At 46.4% G+C, this 23,185-nt stretch overlaps 2 protein-coding genes across 8 annotated transcripts in view; one reads left to right on the forward strand and one right to left on the reverse strand.

Annotated features, from left to right (window-relative positions):
* Positions 1 to 21,428, reverse strand: part of TRIP13 (thyroid hormone receptor interactor 13) — a 215,378-nt gene extending 193,950 nt beyond the window's left edge. The window contains exon 1 of one of the 2 annotated variants that reach the window (XR_011314029.1): positions 21,365 to 21,417. The gene's annotated coding sequence lies outside the window, so the exon portion shown is untranslated. Of the gene's footprint in view, positions 1 to 21,364 lie in introns of both variants that reach the window. The other variant, XM_069730461.1, reaches the window with a different exon arrangement.
* BRD9 (bromodomain containing 9) overlaps positions 21,403 to 23,185 on the forward strand; it is a 243,300-nt gene continuing 241,517 nt past the window's right edge. For 5 of the 6 annotated variants that reach the window (XM_069730455.1, XM_069730457.1, XM_069730458.1 and 2 more), the window contains exon 1: positions 21,422 to 21,611. In XM_069730455.1, coding sequence (XP_069586556.1) covers positions 21,527 to 21,611 — 85 coding nt within the window. In that variant the 5' untranslated portion in view covers positions 21,422 to 21,526. Of the gene's footprint in view, positions 21,612 to 23,185 lie in introns of all 6 variants that reach the window. The other variant, XM_069730459.1, reaches the window with a different exon arrangement.

Below are 23,185 nucleotides of genomic sequence, written 5' to 3' on the forward strand. Positions count from 1 at the left end.
AAAATTGACTGGAATTGAGATGGGACACCATGTCATGTTTGGAGAGCCCCTGATGTGCCTAAACATTGAAACACCCCACAAGTGACACCATTTTGGAAAGTAGACCCCCTAAGGAACTTATCTAGCTGTGTTTTGACATCTTTGAACCCCCAAGTGTTTCACTACAGTTTATAATGCAGAGCCGTGAAAATAATTTTTTTTTTTTTTTTTCACAAAAATTATTTTTTAGCCCCCAGTTTTGTATTTTCCCAAAGGTAACAGCAGAAATTCGACCCCAAAAGTTGTTGTCCAATTTGTCCTGAGTATGCTAATACCCCATATGTGGGGAGCGCCATTTGGAATGGTCTGCAGGCGTCACGTTGAATTTGCAGAGCCCCTGATGCACCTAAACAGTAGAAACCCCCCACAAGTGACACCATTTTGGAAACTAGACCCCCCCAAGGAACTTTTCTAGATGTGTTTTGACAGCTTTGAACCCCCAAGTGTTTCACTACAGTTTATAACGCAGTCGTGAAAATAAAAATTAATTTTTTCCCACAAAAATGTTTTTTTCAGCCCCCCAATTTTTTTTGCATTTATACTGTTTCGCGTTTGGTAAAATGGATAAAGCAGCTTTATCAGAGATGCATCATTTTTTTAATGTTTTGGAGCTTTTTAGACGATAAAAACTATTTTATAGAAAAAAAACAGTAATTAGACCTACTGGTAATTGTATTTCCAGGAATCCATCCTGACAGCACACTGGAGGATGTCCTTCTTATCCATGATGGGACAGGAAACACAAGAGGTTAAAAGGACCCTCCCCCTACCACCCTTCAGTGCTTTTCCAAAGTAACACATCAGGATGGATGCAAAAAACAAGGTTTATTCCAACAAAATAATCAATCATACAAATGTTACATCACATGAGTATAAAGATCATACAATAGGGAGGGAACTAATAGTGCTGTCAGGATGGATTCCTGGAAATACTATTACCAGTAGGTCTAATTACTGTTTTCCAGGTCACCAACTGACAGCACACTGGAGAAATACCAAAGGAGAATGGTATTCAGGGTGGGACTACTGCTTGAAGTACCTTTCTACCAAAGGACAACTGAGGCGATACTACATCTAACTTATAGTGTTTAGAAAAGGTACTAAGATTAGACCATGATGCAGCCCTACAGATCTGGTCTGCCGTAGCCCCCCTTTCTCCGCCCATGACGTAGCCATGACCCTAGATGAATGGGCTTTAAGATTAACCAGGGAATTCTGCCCTTTAGCTTTATAAGCTAAACTGATTGTAGATTTTATCCACCGTGCAATAGTCGCTTTAGACGCTTTTCCCCCCCTATTTGGACCCCTGAACTGAACGAACAAGTTGTTGCCTGTCTCCAGCGTCTAGATAAATCATGGTACCTGAGTACCGTGTCTCTTACGTCTAGGTTATGGTAAAATCTTTCTTTTTGTTTTTTAGGGAACTGGCAAAATGACGGTAAAACAATCTCCCGATTCATATTAGTATCTGAGACGACTTTAGGGAGAAAAGCCGGATCGAGTCTTAGTACTAATTTATCCTCAAAGATTTGTAAATACGGGTTCTGCACCAATAGAGCCTGTAGTTCCCCCAATCTTTTTGCTGACATGATCGCAACTAAAAACGCGGTTTTAAGGTAGAGTTTGTTAATTTCTATGTCCCCTGTTATGTCCCACGGCTGTTCACATAGAAAATTCAGGAGCAAATTAAGATCCCACGGCGGGACTGATCTTCTAATTAATGGTTTTAATCTCTGGACTGCTCTAGAGAATCGACTAATCCAGGGGTGGGTGTTATAACCTGGTGGTCAGGACAATAATGGACCTGGTGGTTAAGAGCACACGGAATGACCTGATAGTTACTGATAATAAAGGACGAGCAATCCCTAATCCTATCAAACACACTAGAAATAGCCGTGGATTGCGCCTAACGCTCCCTATGCAACTCGGCACAGCCTAAGGAACTAGCTAGCCCTGAAGATAGAAAAATAAAGCCTACCTTGCCTCAGAGAAATTCCCCAAAGGAAAAGGCAGCCCCCCACATATAATGACTGTGAGTAAAGATGAAAATACAAACACAGAGATGAAATAGATTTAGCAAAGTGAGGCCCGACTTACTGAACAGACCGAGGATAGGAAAGGTTACTTTGCGGTCAGCACAAAAACCTACAAAAAGACCACGCAGAGGGCGCAAAAAAGACCCTCTGCACCGACTCACGGTGCGGAGGCACTCCCTCTGCGTCCCAGAGCTTCCAGCAAGCAAGACAACAATAAAAATAGCAAGCTGGACAGAAAAATAGCAAACCAAAGAAATACAAGCTGGAACTTAGCTTCTGCTGGGAAGACAGGTCACAAGAACGATCCAGGAGTGAACTAGACCAATACTGGAACATTGACAGGTGGCATGGAGCAAAGATCTAAGTGGAGTTAAAGGGAACCTGTCACCTGAATTTGGCGGGACTGGTTTTGGGTCATATGGGCGGAGTTTTTGGGTGTTTGATTCACCCTTTCCTTACCTGCTGGCTGCATGCTGGCTGCAATATTGGATTGAAGTTCATTCTCTGTCCTCCGTAGTACACACCTGCGCAAAGTAATCTTACCTTGCACAGGCGTGTACTATGGAGGACAGAGAATGAACTTCAATCCAATATTTCGGCCAGCATGCAGCCAGCAGGTAAGGAAAGGGTGAATCAAACACCCGAAAACTCCGCCCATATGACCCAAAACTGGTCCCGCCAAATTCAGGTGACAGGTTCCCTTTAAATAGAGCAGCCAGCTAACGAATTAACCTCGTCACCTGTGGAAGGAAACTCAGAAACACCTACCAGAGGAAGTCCATGGACAGAACCAGCCGAAGTACCACTCACGACCACAGGAGGGAGCCCGACAACAGAACTCACAACAGGTGGGTAGATAGAGAAAAATCGAAAAATACACTCAGGGCCGCTATCTGGACTCTTAATGTACTTGGTCTAAGACCTTTTTGAAATCCTGACTGTAAGAAGTCAAGAATTTTGGGGATATTTGGATGGTCAGTATCAACGGTCATCTCCCCGCAAAACCCACAAAATCGCTTCCATATTTTTGTGTAGATAGCGGATGTCACCGACTTCCTGCTGGCTTGAAGGGTAGAAATGACGTCACCTGAAAGACCTTTTGCCCTCAAGACCTTCCGTTCAGGATCCAGGCCGCCAACTGAAGTGCTCCTGGATTCTGGTGTAGAACTGGACCCTGTAGAAGAAGATCCTCTCTTTATAGTAACAGGAGGGGTTTTTCTACTGACAGCCTCCTTAACAATGGAAACCAACTTCGTTTCGGCCAGTGAGGAGCTATGAGAATGACTTTGGCCCCGTCCTCGCAGATTTTCCTGAGTGTTCTTGGAATCATTGCCGGAGGAGGAAACGCATACAGAAGACCGTTGTTCCAGGGTTGTGAGAAGGCATCGATCGCAGCTGGGCTTCCCCAGGGGTTTAGGGAGTTTTGACATTTGCATTTTGCTTTGTCACAAATAGATTCACCGTCGGCTTCCCCCAACAATGACAAAGATATCTGAACACTTCGCTGTTCAGTTCCCACTCTGTAGGGGATACACTTTTCCTGCTGAGGAAATCCGCCAACTGGTTCTTGGATCCCTCCAGATGTACCGCCGAGATTGACAGTACCGACTTCTCTGCCCACCTGAAGATCTGGTCCGCCAGATCTTGTAATGCCATATGTCTTGGGCCCCCTTGATGCCGAAGGAAGGCTACAGTTGTCGTATTGTCTGAAAAGACTTTTACATGTTTGTTCTGCAGTAGATGTTGCGCCGCCATTAAGACATTCCAAACCGCATGCAGTTCTCTGTGGTTTGATGATTTGTTGCTGTCCTTTCTTTCCCAGCGACCTTGAAAATATCTTCCTTGGACAGGACCTCCCCAACCTTGCTGACTTGCATCTGTCAAGACCGACACGCTCGGGGTTTGAAGCCATGGTACCCCCAGCTGGAGCTTTCTGGAGAGAGTCCACCACACCAGAGATCTTTTGATCTGAAGAGAGAGATTCAGACTCTGATTTAGTGAGTTCTGTTTTCTGTCCCAGCTCCTCAGAACTCCCTGCTGAAGCTGCAGAGAATGAAACTGGCTCCAGCTCACGCAAGGGATGCAGGCCGTCATTAATCCCAGTACTTTCATCCCATCTCTGATCGTATTTCGGCCTCGGGAAAAGTGATGGACCTTTTTTATTATGTCCTTTAGCCTGTCTTCTGGTAGGAAGGACATTCTTGTTTCTGAGTCCAGCATGACTGCCAGGAACTTTATTCTGGATTTTAGTATTAGGTCCGATTTTTCCCAATTTATAATCTATCCCAGACCTTCTAGTGTGGAAATGAGGGATTGACAGTTGATCCTGAGCTGGCCTACTGAGTCTGCCGCTACTAAAAAGTGGTCTAAATAAGGAATCACCATTATATCCTGATTCCTCAGATAGGCGACCACTTCTACCATAAGTTTTGTAAAAACTCTGGGAGCGGATGCCAGGCCGAAGGGGAGACAGCGAAATTGAAAATGGTAGATCTTTACTTCCATGTTTACCGCGAACCGCAGGAACTTCTGGTGATTTAGGTGAATGGGTACATGGTAATATGCACTGTTTAGATCTAGAGTGCACATCACCATACCCCTTCCTAACAGAGGGATGGTAGACCGAATTGACTCCATTTTGAATCTCATGTATAACACCCAATTGTTTAGGTGCTTTAGATTTATTATTGTTCTCGATTCTCCTGATGGTTTTGTTATCGAGAAGAGATTCGAGTAATGACCTCTGTACTCTTCCTGAGGGGGTACCGGAACAATTGCCGCTATTTTTAGGAGGTCCTGTATATCTGACCACATGGGGGATGATTTTAGATGGGAGCTGGACACCAGGAACCTTTCGGGAGGAAGAGATGTAAACTCTATTTTGGATCCCTGGGATACCACCTGTAAAGCCCAAGGACTCGTTATTTCCCTCCATCCTTCTAGGAATCCGGCCAGATGACCCCCTACTCTGATGGCATAATTTCCTACGGTAGCTAGACCCCGAACCCAAGTAGCTCGAGTCTTTGTTTTTGGGTCTGCTATCTCCTCCTTTCTAGTAACTCCATCTACCCTGTTTTCCCTTACCCCTGTAATCTGGTTTTTGATTATAGCGGGGTCTCCGAAAGGGCTGGAACTTTTTAGGCTTTTCTTCCGGGAACCCTTTCTTTACATCTGAGGCCTTCTGTAAGATATCGCCGAGGACCGGTCCGAAGACCCTGCCTCCGGAAAAGGGTATGGAACACAACTTGTATTTGGAATGCATATCACCCGATCAGCTTTTGAGCCAGATAGCTCTTCGGGCTGCATTAGATAGGGATTGACCCCAAGCCGCGAACCTAACAGACTCTGTGGACGCGTCTGCCAAAAAGGTGGTTGCCAATTTTAACAAAGGCAGGGATTTCAGAATAGTCTCCCTAGGAATTTTGGCTGTTAATTGATCCTGAAGATCATCTAACCACAGGTCCATGGAGCGAGCCATCAATGTCGCTGCTATATTCGCTTCAATAACCGCTGAAGAACTCTCCCAGGCCCTTTTTAAAAGGCCGTCTGCTTTCCTATCCATGGGCTCTTTTAGATTGGGAGTCTTCAAAAGGAATTGCAGTCCTTTTGGACACTTTAGCCAATGGTATGTCTATTTTAGGAATATCGACCCACTCTTTAACTTCGTCTGGATCAAACGGCAAACGGAGTCTGAAATCTTTAGGGATAGTCAGTCTTTTCTCCGCCTCCTCCCATTCCTCCAGAATCATGGATCGGATATGGGAGTTTACCGGAAAAACCTTAGAGGTCTGCGAGCGTAAGCCACCGAACATCTCATTCTGAACAGAACAAGATGGCTGAGGCTCCTCAATCTGCAAAGTATGCCGTACAGCCTCCAACAGTTCTCCCGTGTCTGCAGCGTAGAATAAATATCTTCTCCCTTTCTCCGGAGGATCTCTACTCACTTCTTCCTCCTCTACATCCGACACAGAAGATGACGAGTCTCCTGATGAGTAATCGACCCTCGGCCTTTTCCTTGGTCTCTCTGAAGGTGAGGCTTTAGGGAGTACCAGACCTGATACGGAAGCCTGAACCTCCTTTATCATGGCTCTCATATTTGTCATAAGAGAAGCCTGCTCCTCTCCTATTATTCTGCAGGTGCATGCTTCACATAGGGGTTTCTGCCAGGTATCCTTCAGCTTAGCTGCACAGATAGGACACTTCTTATTTTTGCCGGGCTTCTTTAATGGCTAGTCAGACAAGGAGGCCGCCTATAAGAAATATATAGCAAATGCTAGCATAATGCCTTTTTTTTTTTTGTGGAGATCCATAATACAGGGCTCCTGCCCTACTTACTAGCGCCGTGGACTCCTGCCCCTCTGCTCTAGCTGCGTCCTCCATGATGCTCTGGAGATCGCTTACTGCCCCCGCACATTCCTTTTATTTCTGTTCTTCTCTTCACCTGTTCAGCGCTTCCGCGCTCTCTAACCGTTCCTTCCTGCTGCAGAGACGCCGCCCGCTCCCCTCAGCCACAAACCGGAAGTGACGTGCGGCCGGAAAGAGAGGATGGTGCAGCGAGGATTTGCTTCCCCCAGTGGCCACATGGAGACGCGACATCAGCAGAGGCCGCTGCTGGAATCGCCTGCACCAGGGGGCGCGACGGAAGGATCGAGAGCCCCCGGCAGGGAGAAGTGATCCTCATACCAGGAGCAGCGCTACACTGGTAGGCAGAGGGACCCTCGGGCGGGTGTCGGCCAGCGGGTGCCTCATGGAGGGAAGGGTGAGGCAAAGCCCCCCCGATCCACACCTCCCACACAGAACAGTAGATCCTCTCCTCCGTTCCTATCCATAATGGGACAGGAAAAACACTGAAGGGTGGTAGGGGGAGGGTCCTTTTAACCGCTCATGTTTCCTGTCCCATCATGAATAAGAAGGACGTCCTCAAGTGTGCTGTCAGGTGGAGACCTGGAAAAAATTATTTTTGCATCGCTTTATTCTGAGGACTGTAACTTTTTTATTTTTTCGCTGATGATGCTGTGTAGCGGCTCGTTTTTTGCGGGACAAGATGACGTTTTCAGCGATACCATGGTTATTTATATCCCTTTTTTAGATCGCGTGTTATCCCACTTTTTGTTCAGCGGTATGATAATAAAGCGTTGTTTTTTGCCTTTTTTTACGGTGTTCACTGAAGGGGTTAACTAGTGGGACAGTTTTATAGGACAGGTCGTTACAGATGCTGCGATACTAAATATGTGTACTTTTATTGTTTTTTTTATTTAGATAAAGAAATATATTTATGGGAACAATATTTTTTTTTTCTTTATTTAGCAATTTTTTTTTTATATATTTTTTTTACACATCTAAAAAATTTTTTTTTTTACTTTGTCCCAGGGGGGACATCACTGTATAGTGACAGATCGCTGATCTGACACTTTGCAGAGCACTGTGTCAGATCAGCGATCTGGCGTGCCCTGCTCCTTGGTTACCAGAGCCTGCTCTGGACACGGAAGTAGTCCCTGCAAGAACCGAAAGTAGCCCCGCGGCCATTTTGGATCCGGGGCCTGCAGGGAGGAGACGCTCGGTACAAGGTGAGCACATCGCCTTGCACCGATCGTCTCAGGGAAGCCCGCAGGGAGCCCCCTCCCTGCGCGATGCTTCCTTATGCCCTGGGAACACTGCGATCATGTTTGATCGCGGTGTGCCGGGAGCGGTCCGTGACCGCTCCTGGCATATAGTGCCAGATGTCAGCTGACACCCGGCTGCGCTCCCCCCCGTGAGAGCGGCCGATCGCATATGACGTACTATCCCGTCACTGGGAATTAAGTCCTGGGTCACCTTGACGGGATAGTACGTCATATGGTATTAAGGGGTTAATAGGCGTGGGCAGAATTGCAATTCAAAACAGATGTTCAGAACAGCTGACATGTCTTAGCTTTGATGCAGGGTCATGCCGGAGCCCACATCAAAGCGGGGGTTCTGCCATCGGACATACTGTTCCGTCCGATGGCAGAAAGGGGGTAATATTGCTGAGCCATATGTAGGATAGGTGGTCAATCTACATAGCAGAGCACCATGGCTCCGCAGTTAGAGGCCACAGCCAGTACTGAGCAGCGGTGGTCTCCTCTGGAGGAGATAACATGTATGGGCAAAGATAGGGCCGGCGTCATTACCCAGTGCACCCGGGGCAAGTGACGGGGCCCCGAGCAGGAGGGGGGGCCCACTCGTACGCTATGGTTAATAGCAATACTTACCTCTCCCTATTCCTCCACTGCGGCGTCTTCTGACGATGATGTTTCAGGTTAGAGGGCGCAATGACATGACTAATGTTCGCCCCTGCCTGAACAGTCGCAGTGCAGAGAACCGGAAGACGCTGTTGCTGAGGAGTCCGGAGCAGCGCAGCAGCGAGCGGTGTTTCTTTTTTTTAATGTTTGGAGCAATATATAAGGACCATCATATGGGGTTCATTACACACTGCATCATCATATATTGAGAATAATATGGGCCCATTATATGTGGTCCATTATATATTAAGCGGGCCCATCATATACTGGAGCGTTATATGGGGTCCATCATATACTGTATGGGGCTCATTAAACAAGCATTATATAGGGCTCATTATACTGTATGGAGCAATATATGGGACTCATTATACTGTATGGAACACTATATGAGGCTCCCTATCCTGTATGGAGCACTATGTGGTGCCCATAATCCTGTATGGAGCAATATATGGGGCTCATTATACTATATAGATCACTATGTGGTGCCCATACTATATGGAACAATATATTGGGCTCTATATACCATATGGAACACTGTGTGGTGCCCATAATACTATATGGAGCAATATATGGGACCCATACTATATGGAACACTATGTGGTGCCCATTATACTGTATGGAGCAATATATGGGGCTCATTATTCTGTATAGATCACTATGTGGTGCCCATAATACTATATGGAACAATATATGAGGCCCATTATACTATATGGAACCCTATGTGTATAGAGCAATATATGGGGCTCAATCTACTATACAGTGCCCATAATACTGTATGGATAAATATGAGGCTCATTATACTGTATAGATCACTATGTGGCCCCCATAATACTATATGAAGCAATATATGGGGCTCATTATACTATATGAAATACTATGTGTTGAGAATAATACTGTATGGAACAATATACGGGGCTCATTATACTGTATAGATCACTATGTGGCGTCCATAATACTATATGGAGCAATATATTTGGCTCATTATACTGTATGGAGCATTATGTGGTGCCCATAATACTATATGGAGCAATATATTGGGTTCATTATACTATATGGAGCAATAATGGGGCTCATTATACCGTATAGATCACTATGTGGTGCCCATAATACTATATGGAGCAATATATCGGGCTAATTATACTATATGGAACACTTTGTGGCGCCCATAATACTGTATGGAGCACTGTCCTGTTTCTGAGTTATTGTAAAAATTACACAAGATATCACTCATGTAACATAAGAAGTAAAATTTTTGGCATTGTACTACACCTATATTTCTGTGCATCATGAATCATGGTTTGTGTTAAGGGGCGCACGAAAACCTGGAACTGGCCCCCTGGGGACAGATCACCACGGCGCTACAGTGAGCAACCACTGCCAGTACTGATCAGCGGTGGTCTCCTCTGCAGGAGATAAGTGTGGGGGACAGAACACCAGTGTTTAAGGCTGGTTTCACATTTGCGTCTGTGCGTGCAGTGTTTGATCCGCATACGTCATAACTTAAGTACACATATATATAACACTAAATGGTGGCCCGATTCTAAAGCATCGTGTATTCTAGAATATGCATGTCCACGTAGCATATTGCCCAGCCACGTAGTATATTGCCCAGCCACGTAGTATATTGCCCAGCCACGTAGTATACAGCACAGAGCCACGTAGTATATTGCCCAGCCATGTATGTCACAGGTTAAAAAATAAACATATACTCACCTTCCGAGGGAGCCCTTATATTCATGTGGCCTGTGTGCGGTGCACTCGGCAGCTTCCGGTCCCAGGGTTGGTAGCGCAGGACCTGTGATGAGGTCGAGGTCACATGACCGTGACGTCATGGCAGGTCCTTGTCGCATACCATCCTTGCCACCGGAACCTGCCGCTTGCATGGAGCGGTTACCAGAGAGTCGCGAGAAAGGCGGCGAAAGGTGAGTATATAATGATTTTTTTTTTATTATTTTTAACAGTAGATCTTTTTACTATTGATGCCGCATAGGCTGCATCAAAAAAGTTGGGGGCACACAGGGTTAATAGCAGCGGTAACGGAGTGCATTACCCGCGGCATAACACGGTCCGTTACCACCGGCATTAATCCTGTGTGAGCGGTGACTGGAGGGAGTATGGAGCGGGTGCCAGGCAGTGACTGCGGGGAATAAGGAGCGGCCAGTTTTTCTGCTTGACTGTGCCCGTCGCTGATTGCAGCACGGTGGCGCAGTGGTTAGCACAGCAGCCTTGCAGCGCTGGAGTCCTGGGTTCAAGCCCCACTAAGGACAACATCTGAAAAGAGTTTGTATGTTCTCTCCGTGTTTGAGTGGGTTTCCTCCGGGTACTCCGGTTTCCTCCCACATTCCAAAGACATACTGATAGGGAATTTAGACTGTGAGCCCCAACGGGGACAGCGATGAAAATGTGTGCAAACTGTAAAGCGCTGCGTAATATGTTAGCGCTATATAAAAATAAAGATTATTATTATTGGTCGTGACCCTTAGACAATTATATAGTAGACTAGATGGTGGCCCGATTCGAACGCATCAGGTATTCTAGAATATGCATGTCCACGTACTATATTGCCCAGCCACGTACTATATTGCCCAGCCACATACTATATTGCCCAGCCACGTACTATATTGCCCAGCCACGTACTATATTGCCCAGCCACGTACTATACAGCACAGAGCCATGTAGTATATTGCCCAGCGACGTAGTATACTGCACAGAGCCACGTAGTATACAGCACAGAGCCACGTAGTATATTGCCCAGTCACGTAGTATACAGCACAGCAACGTAGTATACAGCCCAGACACGTAGTACATTGCCAGCCAGGTAGTATATTGCCCAGTCACGTATGTAACAGGTTAAAAAATAAACATACTCACCATCCGAAGAGCCCGTTGTAGTTCCGTCACTTGTGTGCGGTGTCCGGTCCCAGGATTGGTATGGGCGCAGGACCTTCCATGATGTCGCGGTCACATGACCGTGACGTCATGGAAGGTCCTTCTCCCATAGCATCTTTGGAAGCGGAACCTGCCTCTTGCAGTGCCGAGGAGACGACGCGACGGCAGAAGGTGAGAATAAGGGGTTTTTTTTTATTATTATTTTTAACATTAGATCGTTTTACTATTGATGCTGCATACGCAGCATCAATAGTAAAAAGTTGGGGACACACAGGATTAATAACGGCGGTAACGGAGTGCGTTACCCGCGGCATAATGCGGTCCGTTACCGCCGGCATTAACCCTGTGTTAGCGGTGACCGGAGGGGACTATGCGGGCGACAGGCACTGACTGCGGGGAGTAGGGAGCGGCCATTTTCTTCCGGACTGTGCCCGTCGCTGATTGGTCGCGGCAGCCATGACAGGCAGCTGCCGAGACCAATCAGCGAACGAAGACAGACAGAAGGACAGACAGAAGGAAGTGACCCTTAGACAATTATATAGTAGATGGTGTACCCATAGACATGTGTCTGTGTACAAATGACTATTTTCTACAAGCATTATTGAGTGCCAAGCTTTTTGATACTGTGTACACATGCGTCGCTTCGCGGTGTGCAGCTGGGTGCTGAAAACTCAACATGTTGCATTTTTGGAAGCGTCAAAAATCTGTCAAATATGCTCGAGTTAAAAAACGCATTACTGTCTATGGGAACGTATGTGTTGGATGCCCTTGCGTACTTCGGACTGTGCATGTCCAGGAACTGTTTTGCACATGCCCTCCTGGAAATATTAACCCCCTTTCTGACATTGAACGTACTATTCCGTCCATGTGGGGTGGGACCTAATGCCCAAGGACAAAATAGTACGTCCAGCGCGATCACGGTGGGAGCGCGGCCGATCGCGGCCGGGTGTCAGCTGCCTATCGCAGCTGACATCCGAAACTATGTGCCAAGAGCGGTCACGGACCGCCCCTGGCACATTAACCCCCGGCACACCGCGATCAAACATGATCGCGGTGTGCCGGCAGTACAGGGAAGCATTGCGTAGGGAGGGGGCTCCCTACATGCTTCCCTGAGACCCCCGCAGCAACGCGATGTGATCGCGTTGCTCCGAGGGTCTTCTACCTCCCTCCCTGCCGCAGGCCCAGATCCAATATGGCCGCGGCATCCAGGTCCTGCAGGGAGGGAGGTGGCTTACCAAGTGCCTGCTCAGAGCAGGCGCTTGGTAAGCCTGCAGTTCTGTAAGGCAGATCGGTGATCTGACAGAGTGCTGTGCAAACTGTCAGATCACCAATCTGTGATGTCCCCCCCTGGGACAAAGTAAAAAAAAAAAAAAAAAATCCAAATGTGTAAAAAAAAAAAAAAAAAATTAAAAAAAAAATTCATAAATAATGAAGAAAAAAAAAATATTATTCCCATAAATACATTTCTTTATCTAAATAAAAAAAAACAAAACAGTAAAAGTACACATATTTAGTATCGCCGTGTCCGTAACGACCCGACCTATAAAACTGGCCCACTAGTTAACCCCTTCAGTAAACACCGTAAAAAAAAAAACAAAACAAAAAAAAAACGAGGCAAAAAACAACGCTTTATTATCATACTGCCGAACAAAAAGTGGAATAACACGCGATCAAAAAGACGGATATAAATAAATATGGTACCGCTGAAAACGTCATCTTGTCCCGCAAAAAATGAGCCGCCATACAGCAACATCAGCAAAAAAATAAAAAAGTTATAGTCCTCAGAATAAAGCGATGCAAAAATAATAATTTTTTCTATAAAATAGTTTTTATCGTATAAAAGCGCCAAAACATAAAAAATGATATAAATGAGGTATCGCTGTAATCGTACTGACCCGAAGTATAAAACTGCTTTATCAATTTTACCAAACGCGGAACGGTATAAACGCCTCCCCGAAAAGAAATTCATGAATAGCTGTTTTTTGGTCATTCTGCCTTACAAAAATCGGAATAAAAAGCGATCAAAAAATGCAACGTGCCCGAAAATGTTACCAATAAAAACGTCAACTCGTCCCGCAAAAAACAAGACCTCACATGACTCTGTGGACCAAAATATGGAAAAATTATAGCTCTCAAAATGTGGTAACGCAAAAAATATTTTTTTGCAAAAAAAAGCGTCTTTCACTGTGTGACGGCTGCAATCATAAAAATCCGCTAAAAAACCCGCTATAAAATTAAATCAAACCCCCCTTCATCACCCCCTTAGTTAGGGAAAAATTAAAAAAAATGTACTTATTTCCATTTTCCCATTAGAGCTAGGGCTAGGGCTACAGTTAGGGTTGGGGCTAAAGTTAGGGTTTAGATTACATTTACAGTTGGGAATAGGGTTGGGATTAGGGGTGTGTCTGGGTGAGAGGTGTGGTTAGGGTTACCATTGGGATTAGGGTTAGGGGTGTGTTTGTATTAGGGTTTCAGTTATAATTGGGGGGTTTCCTCTGTTTAGGCACATCAGGGGCTCTCCAAACGCGACACGGCGTCCGATCTCAATTCCAGCCAATTCTGCGTTGAAAAAGTAAAACAGTGCTCCTTCCCTTCCGAGCTCTCCCGTGTGCCCAAACAGGGGTTTACCCCAACATATGGGGTATCAGCGTACTCAGGACAAATTGGACAACAACTTTTGGGGTCCAATTTCTCCTGTTACCCTTGGGAAAATACAAAACTGGGGGCTAAAAAATAATTTTTGGGGGAAAGTTTTTTTTTTTTCACGGCTCTGCGTTATAAACTGTAGTGAAAAACTTGGGGGTTCAAAGCTCTCACAACACATCTAGATGAGTTCCTTAGGGGGTCTACTTTCCAAAATGGTGTCACTTGTGGGGGGTTTCTACTGTTTAGGTACATTAGGGGCTCTGCAAACGCAATGTGACACCTGCAGACCATTCCATCTAAAGGTACAGTCACACTGACCAACTTCACAACGATATCGCTATCGATCCGTGACGTTGCAGCGTCCCGGATAGCGATATCGTTGTGTTTGACACGCAGCAGCGATCTGGATCCTGCTGTGACATCGTTGGTCGGAGCAGAAAGTCCAGAACTTTATTTCGTCCCTGGATCTCCCGCAGACATCGCTGAATCGGCGTGTGTGACGCCGATTCAGCGATGTCTTCTTTGGTAGCCAGCGTAAACATCGGGTTACTAAGCGCAGGGCCGCGCTTAGTAACCCGTTGTTTACCTTGGTTACCAGTGTAAATGTAAAAAAAACCAAACACTACATACTTACATTCCGGTGTCTGTCGCGTCCCTCGGCGTTCTGCTTCCCTGCACTGTCAGCGTCGGCTGGCCGTAAAGCAGATTACAGCGGTGACGTCACCGCTCTGCTTTACGGCCAGCCGGCGCTCACAGTCAGTGCAGGAAAGCAGAACGCCGAGGGACAGACACCGGAATGTAAGTATGTAGTGTTTTTTTTTTTTTTTACATTAGCACTGGTAACCAGGGTAAACATCCGATTACTAAGCGTGGCCCTGTGCTTAGTAACCCGATGTTTACCCTGGTTACCCGGGGACTTTGGGATCGTTGGAGAGCTGTCTGTGTGACAGCTATCCAGCGACCAAACAGCGACGCTGCAGCGATCGGCATTGTTGTCTAGATCGCTGCAGCGTCGCTAAATGTGACGGTACCTTAAGTCTGCATTCCAAATGGCGCTCTTTCCCTTCTGAGCCCTCCCATGCGCCCAAGCGGTGGTTCCCCCACACATATGGGGTATCAGCGCACTCAGGACAAATTGAACAACTTTTGGGGTCAAATTTCTTCTCTTACCTTTGGGAAAATAAAAAATTGGGGGCGAAAAGATATTATGGTGTCACTTGTGGGGGGTTCCAATGTTTAGGCACATCAGGGGCTCTCCAAACGCAACATGGTGTCCCATCTCAATTCCTGTCAATTTTGCATTGAAAAGTCAAAGGGCGCTCCTTCCCTTCCGAGCTCTCCTATGCCCCCAAACAGTGGTTTACTCCCACATATGGGGTATCAGCGCACTCAGGACAAATTGTACAACAACTTTTGGGGTCCAATTTTTTCTCTTACCCTTGGGAAAATAAAAAATTGGGGGCAAAAAGATAATTTTTGTGAAAAAAATGATTTTTTATTTTTACGGTTCTGCATTATAAACTTTTGCGAAGCACTTAATGGGTTAAAGTGCTCACCACACCTCTATATAAGTTCCTTAGGGGGTCTACTTTCCAAAATTGTGTCACTTATGGGGGTTTCAATGTTTAGGTACATCAGTGACTCTCCAAACGCAACATAGCGTCCCATCTCAATTCCAGTCAATTCTGCATTGAAAAGTCAAATGGCGCTCCTTTCCTTCCGAGCTCTGTCATGCGCACAAACAGTGGTTTACCCTCACATATGGGTTATCGGCGTACTCAGGACAAATTGTACAACAACTTTTGGGGTCCATTTTCTCCTGTTACCCTTGGTAAAATAAAACAAATTGGAGCTGAAGTAAATTTTTTGTGAAAAAGTTAAATGTTAATTTTTATTTAAACATTCCAAAAATTCATGTGAAACACCTGAAGGTTTAATAAACTTCTTGAATATGGTTTAAGCACCTTGAGGGGTGCAGTTTAGAATTGTGTCACACTTGGGTATTTTCTATCATATAGACCCCTCAAAATGACTTCAAATGTGATGTGGTCCCTAAAAAAATTGGTGTTGTAAAAATGAGAAATTGCTGGTCAACTTTTAACCCTTATAACTCCCTAACAAAAAAAGTTTTGGTTCCAAAATTGTGCTGATGTAACGTAGACATGTGGGAAATGTTACTTATTAAGTATTTTGTGTGACATATCTCTGTGATTTAATTGCATACAAATTCAAAGTTGGAAAATTGAGAAACTTTCAAAATGTTCGCCAAATTTCCATTTTTTTCACAAATAAACGCAGGTAATATCAAAGAAATTTTACCACTGTCATGAAGTACAATATGTCTCGAGAAAACAATGTCAGAATCACTGGGATCCATTGAAGCGTTCCAGAGTTATAACCTCATAAAGGGACAGTGGTCAGAATTGTAAATATTGGCCCGGTCATTAACCCCTTCATGACCCAGCCTATTTTGACCTTAAAGACCTTGCCGTTTTTTGCAATTCTGACCAGTGTCCCTTTATGAGGTAATAACTCAGGAACGCTTCAACGGATCCTAGCGGTTCTGAGATTGTTTTTTCGTGACATATTGGGCTTCATGTTAGTCGTAAATTTAGGTCAATAAATTCTGCGTTTATTTGTGATAAAAACGGAAATTTGGCGAAAATTTTGAAAATTTCGCAATTTTCACATTTTGAATTTTTATTCTGTTAAACCAGAGAGATATGTGACACAAAATAGTTAATAAATAACATTTCCCACATGTTTACTTTACATCAGCACAATTTTGGAAACAAAATTTTTTTTTGTTAGGAAGTTATAAGGGTTAAAATTTGACCAGCGATTTGTCATTTTTACAACGAAATTTACAAAACCATTTTTTTAGGGACCACCTCACATTTGAAGTCAGTTTGAGGGGTCTATATGGCTGAAAATACCCAAAAGTGACACCATTCTAAAAACTGCACCCCTCAAGATGCACAAAACCACATTCAAGAAGTTTATTAACCCTTCAGGTGCTTCACAGCAGCAGAAGCAACATGGAAGGAAAAAATGAACATTTAACTTTTTAGTCACAAAAATTATCTTTTAGTAACTTTTTTTTATTTTCCCAATGGTAAAAGGAGAAACTGAACCACGAAAGTTGTTGTCCAATTTGTCCTGAGTACGCTGATACCTCATATGTGGGGGTAAACCACTGTTTGGGCGCACGGCAGGGCTTGGAAGGGAAGGAGCGCCATTTGACTTTTTGAATCAAAAATTGGCTGCACTCTTTAGCGGACACCATGTCACGTTTGGAGAGCCCCCGTGTGCCTAAAAATTGGAGCTCCCCCACAAGTGACCCCATTTTGGAAACTAGACCCCCCAAGGAACTTATCTAGATGCATAGTGAGCACTTTGAACCCCCAGGTGCTTCACAAATTGATCCGTAAAAATGAAAAAGTACTTTTTTTTCACACAAAAAATCTTTTAGCCTCAATTTTTTCATTTTCACATGGGCAACAGGATAAAATGGATCCTAAAATGTGTTGGGCAATTTCTCCTGAGTACGCCGATACCTCATATGTGGGGGTAAACCACTGTTTGGGCACATGGTAAGGCTCGGAAGGGAAGGAGCGCCATTTGACTTTGAATGAAAAATTATTTCCATCGTTAGCGGACACCATGTCGCGTTTGGAGAGCTCCTGTGTGCCTAAACATTGGCGCTCCCCCACAAGTGACCCCATTTTGGAAACTAGACCCCCCAAGGAACTTATCTAGATGCCTAGTGAGCACTTTAAACCCTCAGGTGCTTCACAAATTGATCTGTAAAAATGAAAAAGTACTTTTTTTTCACAAAAAAATTCTTTTCGCCTCAATTTTTTCATTTTCACATGGGCAGTAGGATAAAATGGATCATAAAATTTGTTGGGCAATTTCTCCAGAGTACGCCGATACCTCATATGTGGGGGTAAACCACTGTTTGGGCACACGGCAGGGCTCGGAAGGGAAGGCGCGCCATTTGACTTTTTGAATGGAAAATTAGCTCCAATTGTTAGCGGACACCATGTCGCGTTTGGAGAGCCCCTGTGTGCCTATGCATTGGAGCTCCCCCACAAGTGACCCCATTTTGGAAACTAGACCCCCCAAGGAACTTATCTAGATGCATATTGAGCACTTTAAACCCCCAGGTGCTTCACAGAAGTTTATAACGCAGAGCCATGAAAATACAAAATAATTTTTCTTTCCTCAAAAATGATTTTTTAGCCTGGAATTTCCTATTTTGCCAAGGATAATAGGAGAAATTGGACCCCAAATATTGTTGTCCAGTTTGTCCTGAGTACGCTGATACCCCATATGTGGGGGTAAACCACTGTTTGGGCGCACGGCAGGGCTCGGAAGGGATGGCACGCCATTTGACTTTTTAAATGGAAAATTAGCTCCAATCATTAGCGGACACCATGTCACGTTTGGAGAGCCCCTGTGTGCCTAAACATTGGAGATCCCCCAGAAATGACCCCATTTTGGAAACTAGACCCCCAAAGGAACTAATCTAGATGTGTGGTGAGGACTTTGAACCCCCAAGTGCTTCACAGAAGTTTATAACGCAGAGCCATGAAAATTAAAAAAAAAAATTATTTTCTCAAAAATGATCTTTTAGCCTGCAATTTTTTATTTTACAAAGGGTAACAGGAGAAATTTGACCCCAAAAGTTGTTGTCCAGTTTCTCCTGAGTACGCTGATACCCCATATTTGGGGGTAAACCACTGTTTGGGCACATGCCGGGGCTCGGAAGTGAAGTAGTGACATTTTGAAATGCAGACTTTGATGGAATGCTCTGTGGGCGTCACGTTGCGTTTGCAGAGCCCCTGATGTGGCTTAACAGTAGAAACCCCCCACAAGTGACCCCATTTTGGAAACTAGACCCCGAAAGGAACTTATCTAGATGTGTGGTGAGCACTTTGAACCCCCAAGTGCTTCACAGAAGTTTATAATGCAGAGCCGTGAAAATAATAAATACGTTTTCTTTCCTCAAAAATAATTATTTAGCCCAGAATTTTTTAATTTTCCCAAGGGTAACAGGAGAAATTTGACCCCAATATTTGTTGTCCGGTTTCTCCTGAGTACGGTGATACCCCATATGTGGGGGTAAACTACTGTTTGGGCACATGCCGGGGCTCGGAATTGAAGTAGTGACGTTTTGAAATGCAGATTTTGATGGAATGCTCTGCGGGCGTCACGTTGCGTTTGCAGAGCCCCTGATGTGCCTAAACAGTAGAAACCCCCCACAAGTGACCCCATTTTGGAAACTAGACCCCGAAAGGAACTTATCTAGATGTGTGGTGAGCACTTTGAACCCCCAAGTGCTTCATAGAAGTTTATAATGCAGAGCCGTGAAAATAATAAATACGTTTTCTTTCCTCAAAAATAATTATTTAGCCCAGAATTTTTTAATTTTCCCAAGGGTAACAGGAGAAATTTGACCCCAATATTTGTTGTCCAGTTTCTCCTGAGTACGCTGATACCCCATGTGTGGGGGTAAACCACTGTTTGGGCACACGTCGGGGCTCAGAAGGGAAGTAGTGACTTTTGAAATGCAGACTTTGATGGAATGGTCTGCGGGCGTCACATTGCGTTTGCAGAGCCCCTGGTGTGCCTAAACAGTAGAAACCCCCCACAAGTGACCCCATTTTAGAAACTAGACCACCCAAGGAACTTATCTAGATATGTGGTGAGCACTTTGAACCCCCAAGTGCTTCACAGACGTTTACAACGCAGAGCCGTGAAAATAAAAAATCATTTTTCTTTCCTCAAAAATGATGTTTTAGCAAGCATTTCTTTATTTTCACAAGGGTAACAGGAGAAATTGGACCCCAGTAATTGTTGCGCAGTTTGTCCTGAGTATGCTGGTACCCCATATGTGGGGGTAAACCACTGTTTGGGTGCACGTCGGGGCTCGGAAGTGAGGGAGCACCATTTGACTTTTTGAATACAAGATTGGCTGGAATCAATGGTGGCGCCATGTTGCGTTTGGAGACCCCCTGATGTGCCTAAACAGTGGAAACCCCTCAATTCTAACTCCAACACACCCCTAACCCTTATCCCAACTGTAGCCGTAACCCTAATCACAACCCTAACCCCAACACACCCGTAACCCCAACACACCCCTAACCCTAACCACAACCCTAATTCCAACCCAACCCTAGCCCTAAGGCTATGTGCCAACGTTGCGGATTCGTATGAGATTTTTCAGCACCATTTTTGAAAAATCCGCGAGTAAAAGGCACTGCTTTTTACCTGCGGATTTACCGCGGATTGCCAGTGTTTTTTGTCCGGATTTCACCTGCGGATTCCTATTGAGGAACAGGTGTAAAACGCTGCGGAATCCGCACAAATGGGCACAGCGGATTTGGCTTTCCATATGTTTACATGGTACTGTAAACCTGATTGAACACTGCTGCGGATCCGCAGCCAAATCCGCACCGTGTGCACATAGCCTAATTCTAAAGGAATGTGCACACGCTGCGGAAAACGCTGCGGATCAGCAGCAGTTTCCCATGAGTTTACAGTTCAATATGAACCTATGGAAAACAAAAATCGCTGTACACATGCTGCAGAAAAACTGCACGGAAACGCAGCGGTTTACATTCCGCAGCATGTCACTTCTTTCTGCGGATTCCGCAGCGGGTTTACAACTGCTCGAGTTTGCATCTCGGCTTTGGGAAAATGGCCGCCGCGATCTCTAATGCGCACGTGCGGCATCCCGCGGCCATTTTCCTGAAGCCCCGTGCAGCAGAGCACTCGATCTGCGCACGCGCGGCCCCCAGGAAGATGGCCGCCCCCACCGACAAAAGGGATGACAGCGCAGATTGCGCGCTGCTTGTTCACCACTACGCCACCAACGTAAAGCTGAGGAAGAACCAGCGATGTCACCACGCCCTCCCGACCTGACCAGCCTGATTGACAGGCGAAAACGGCGACTTTGGTAAGTTATTTCTCAGCATAGGTGGGGAATCGGGGTACACTACATACACTATAGTAACACACAGCGCAGGCCCTATTTAACAGTATTTATAGCTCAATCTCAAAAAAGGGGGTGACAGGTTCCCTTTAACGTGCAAACCACCCTGGGGGTAAAGGGGTTAAACACATGCGCATAAAAAACCAAACGCAGGCGACAAACACATGCACACACAGCGTTTTTTATAACATCATGCATAAGCTGATGCAGATAAAAAACGCTGCATAGACATGTATGTACATGATACACTGTGCACATATACAGAAATGTGTTCGCCTCATACTGCTCACAATTCCTGCCGAGGATGAAGGACGGACAGTGCGTGCGATCTATCGCGCTCCTCACAGCTGCGGCCACACAAAACATAAATGCCGCCGTGTCTGCTGCGGCTCTCACATAACACACGCATCCGTCCGCAGTGCCGCCATGTGAGAGCCGCAGAACAGCGCACACAACAGCGCACATCTCCTCACCACTGCAATGCCCGCGCTTACCTTTGTCTGACACCGGAAGTGAACGCGCGTCTTACGTCAGACGTTGATAAAGCGTCCTTCCCATTAGTCGGCGGTGGATGAGGGGGAGGCGCTGTTGCACTTTCTTCCTCTTCACTCGGTGTGCAGGGTATTATCTTCCTACCTGTCCTGTACTGTTGAACTATGGGAAAGAAACACAAGAAGCACCGGTCTGAGTGGAGATCGTATGACGCCGGAGACCTGAGCTCCCCCCCAGACCAGTCTCAGTGTGAGTATCCCCGAGTGGGGAGCAGCGCTGCTCAGTGATCTGGTGACTCGTCCTTCCCACGGTTACAGGGGAGCAGCGCTGCTCAGTGATCTGGTGACTCGTCCTTCCCACGGTTACAGGGGAGCAGCGCTGCTCAGTGATCTGGTGACTCGTCCTTCCCATGGTTACAGGGGAGCAGCGCTGCTCAGTGATCTGGTGACTCGTCCTTCCCATGGTTACAGGGGAGCAGCGCTGCTCAGTGATCTGGTGACACGTCCTTCCCATGGTTACAGGGGAGCAGCGCTGCTCAGTGATCTGGTGACTCGTCCTTCCCATGGTTACAGGGGAGCAGCGCTGCTCAGTGATCTGGTGACTCGTCCTTCCCACGGTTACAGGGGAGCAGCGCTGCTCAGTGATCTGGTGACTCGTCCTTCCCATGGTTACAGGGGAGCAGCGCTGCTCAGGGATCTGGTGACTCGTCCTTCCCATGGTTACAGGGGAGCAGCGCTGCTCAGTGATCTGGTGACTCGTCCTTCCCATGGTTACAGGGGAGCAGCGCTGCTCAGTGATCTGGTGACACGTCCTTCCCATGGTTACAGGGGAGCAGCGCTGCTCAGTGCTCTGGTGACACGTCCTTCCCATGGTTACAGGGGAGCAGCGCTGCTCAGTGATCTGGTGACTCGTCCTTCCCATGGTTACAGGGGAGCAGCGCTGCTCAGTGATCTGGTGACTCGTCCTTCCCATGGTTACAGGGGAGCAGCACTGCTCAGTGATCTGGTGACATGTCCTTCCCATGGTTACAGGGGAGCAGCGCTGCTCAGTGATCTGTTGACATGTCCTTCCCATGGTTACAGGGGAGCAGCGCTGCTCAGTGATCTGGTGACTCGTCCTTCCCATGGTTACAGGGGAGCAGCGCTGCTCAGTGATCTGTTGACATGTCCTTCCCATGGTTACAGGGGAGCAGCGCTGCTCAGTGATCTGGTGACATGTCCTTCCCATGGTTACAGGGGAGCAGCGCTGCTCAGTGATCTGGTGACTCGTCCTTCCCATGGTTACAGGGGAGCAGCGCTGCTCAGAGATCTGGTGACACGTCCTTCCCACGGTTACAGGGGAGCAGCGCTGCTCAGTGATCTGGTGACTCGTCCTTCCCACGGTTACAGGGGAGCAGCGCTGCTCAGTGATCTGGTGACTCGTCCTTCCCACGGTTACAGGGGAGCAGCGCTGCTCAGGGATCTGGTGACATGTCCTTCCCACGGTTACAGGGGAGCAGCGCTGCTCAGTGATCTGGTGACTCGTCCTTCCCATGGTTACAGGAGAGGAGCGCTGCTCAGTGATCTGGTGACTCGTCCTTCCCACGGTTACAGGGGAGCAGCGCTGCTCAGGGATCTGGTGACACGTCCTTCCCACGGTTACAGGGGAGCAGCGCTGCTCAGTGATCTGGTGACTCGTCCTTCCCATGGTTACAGGAGAGGAGCGCTGCTCAGTGATCTGTTGACTCGTCCTTCCCACGGTTACAGGAGAGGAGCGCTGCTCAGTGATCTGGTGACTCGTCCTTCCCACGGATACAGGGGAGCAGCGCTGCTCAGGGATCTGGT

Source organism: Ranitomeya imitator, chromosome 6, assembly GCF_032444005.1.
Source record: "Ranitomeya imitator isolate aRanImi1 chromosome 6, aRanImi1.pri, whole genome shotgun sequence".
NCBI classification, from domain to species: domain Eukaryota; kingdom Metazoa; phylum Chordata; class Amphibia; order Anura; family Dendrobatidae; genus Ranitomeya; species Ranitomeya imitator.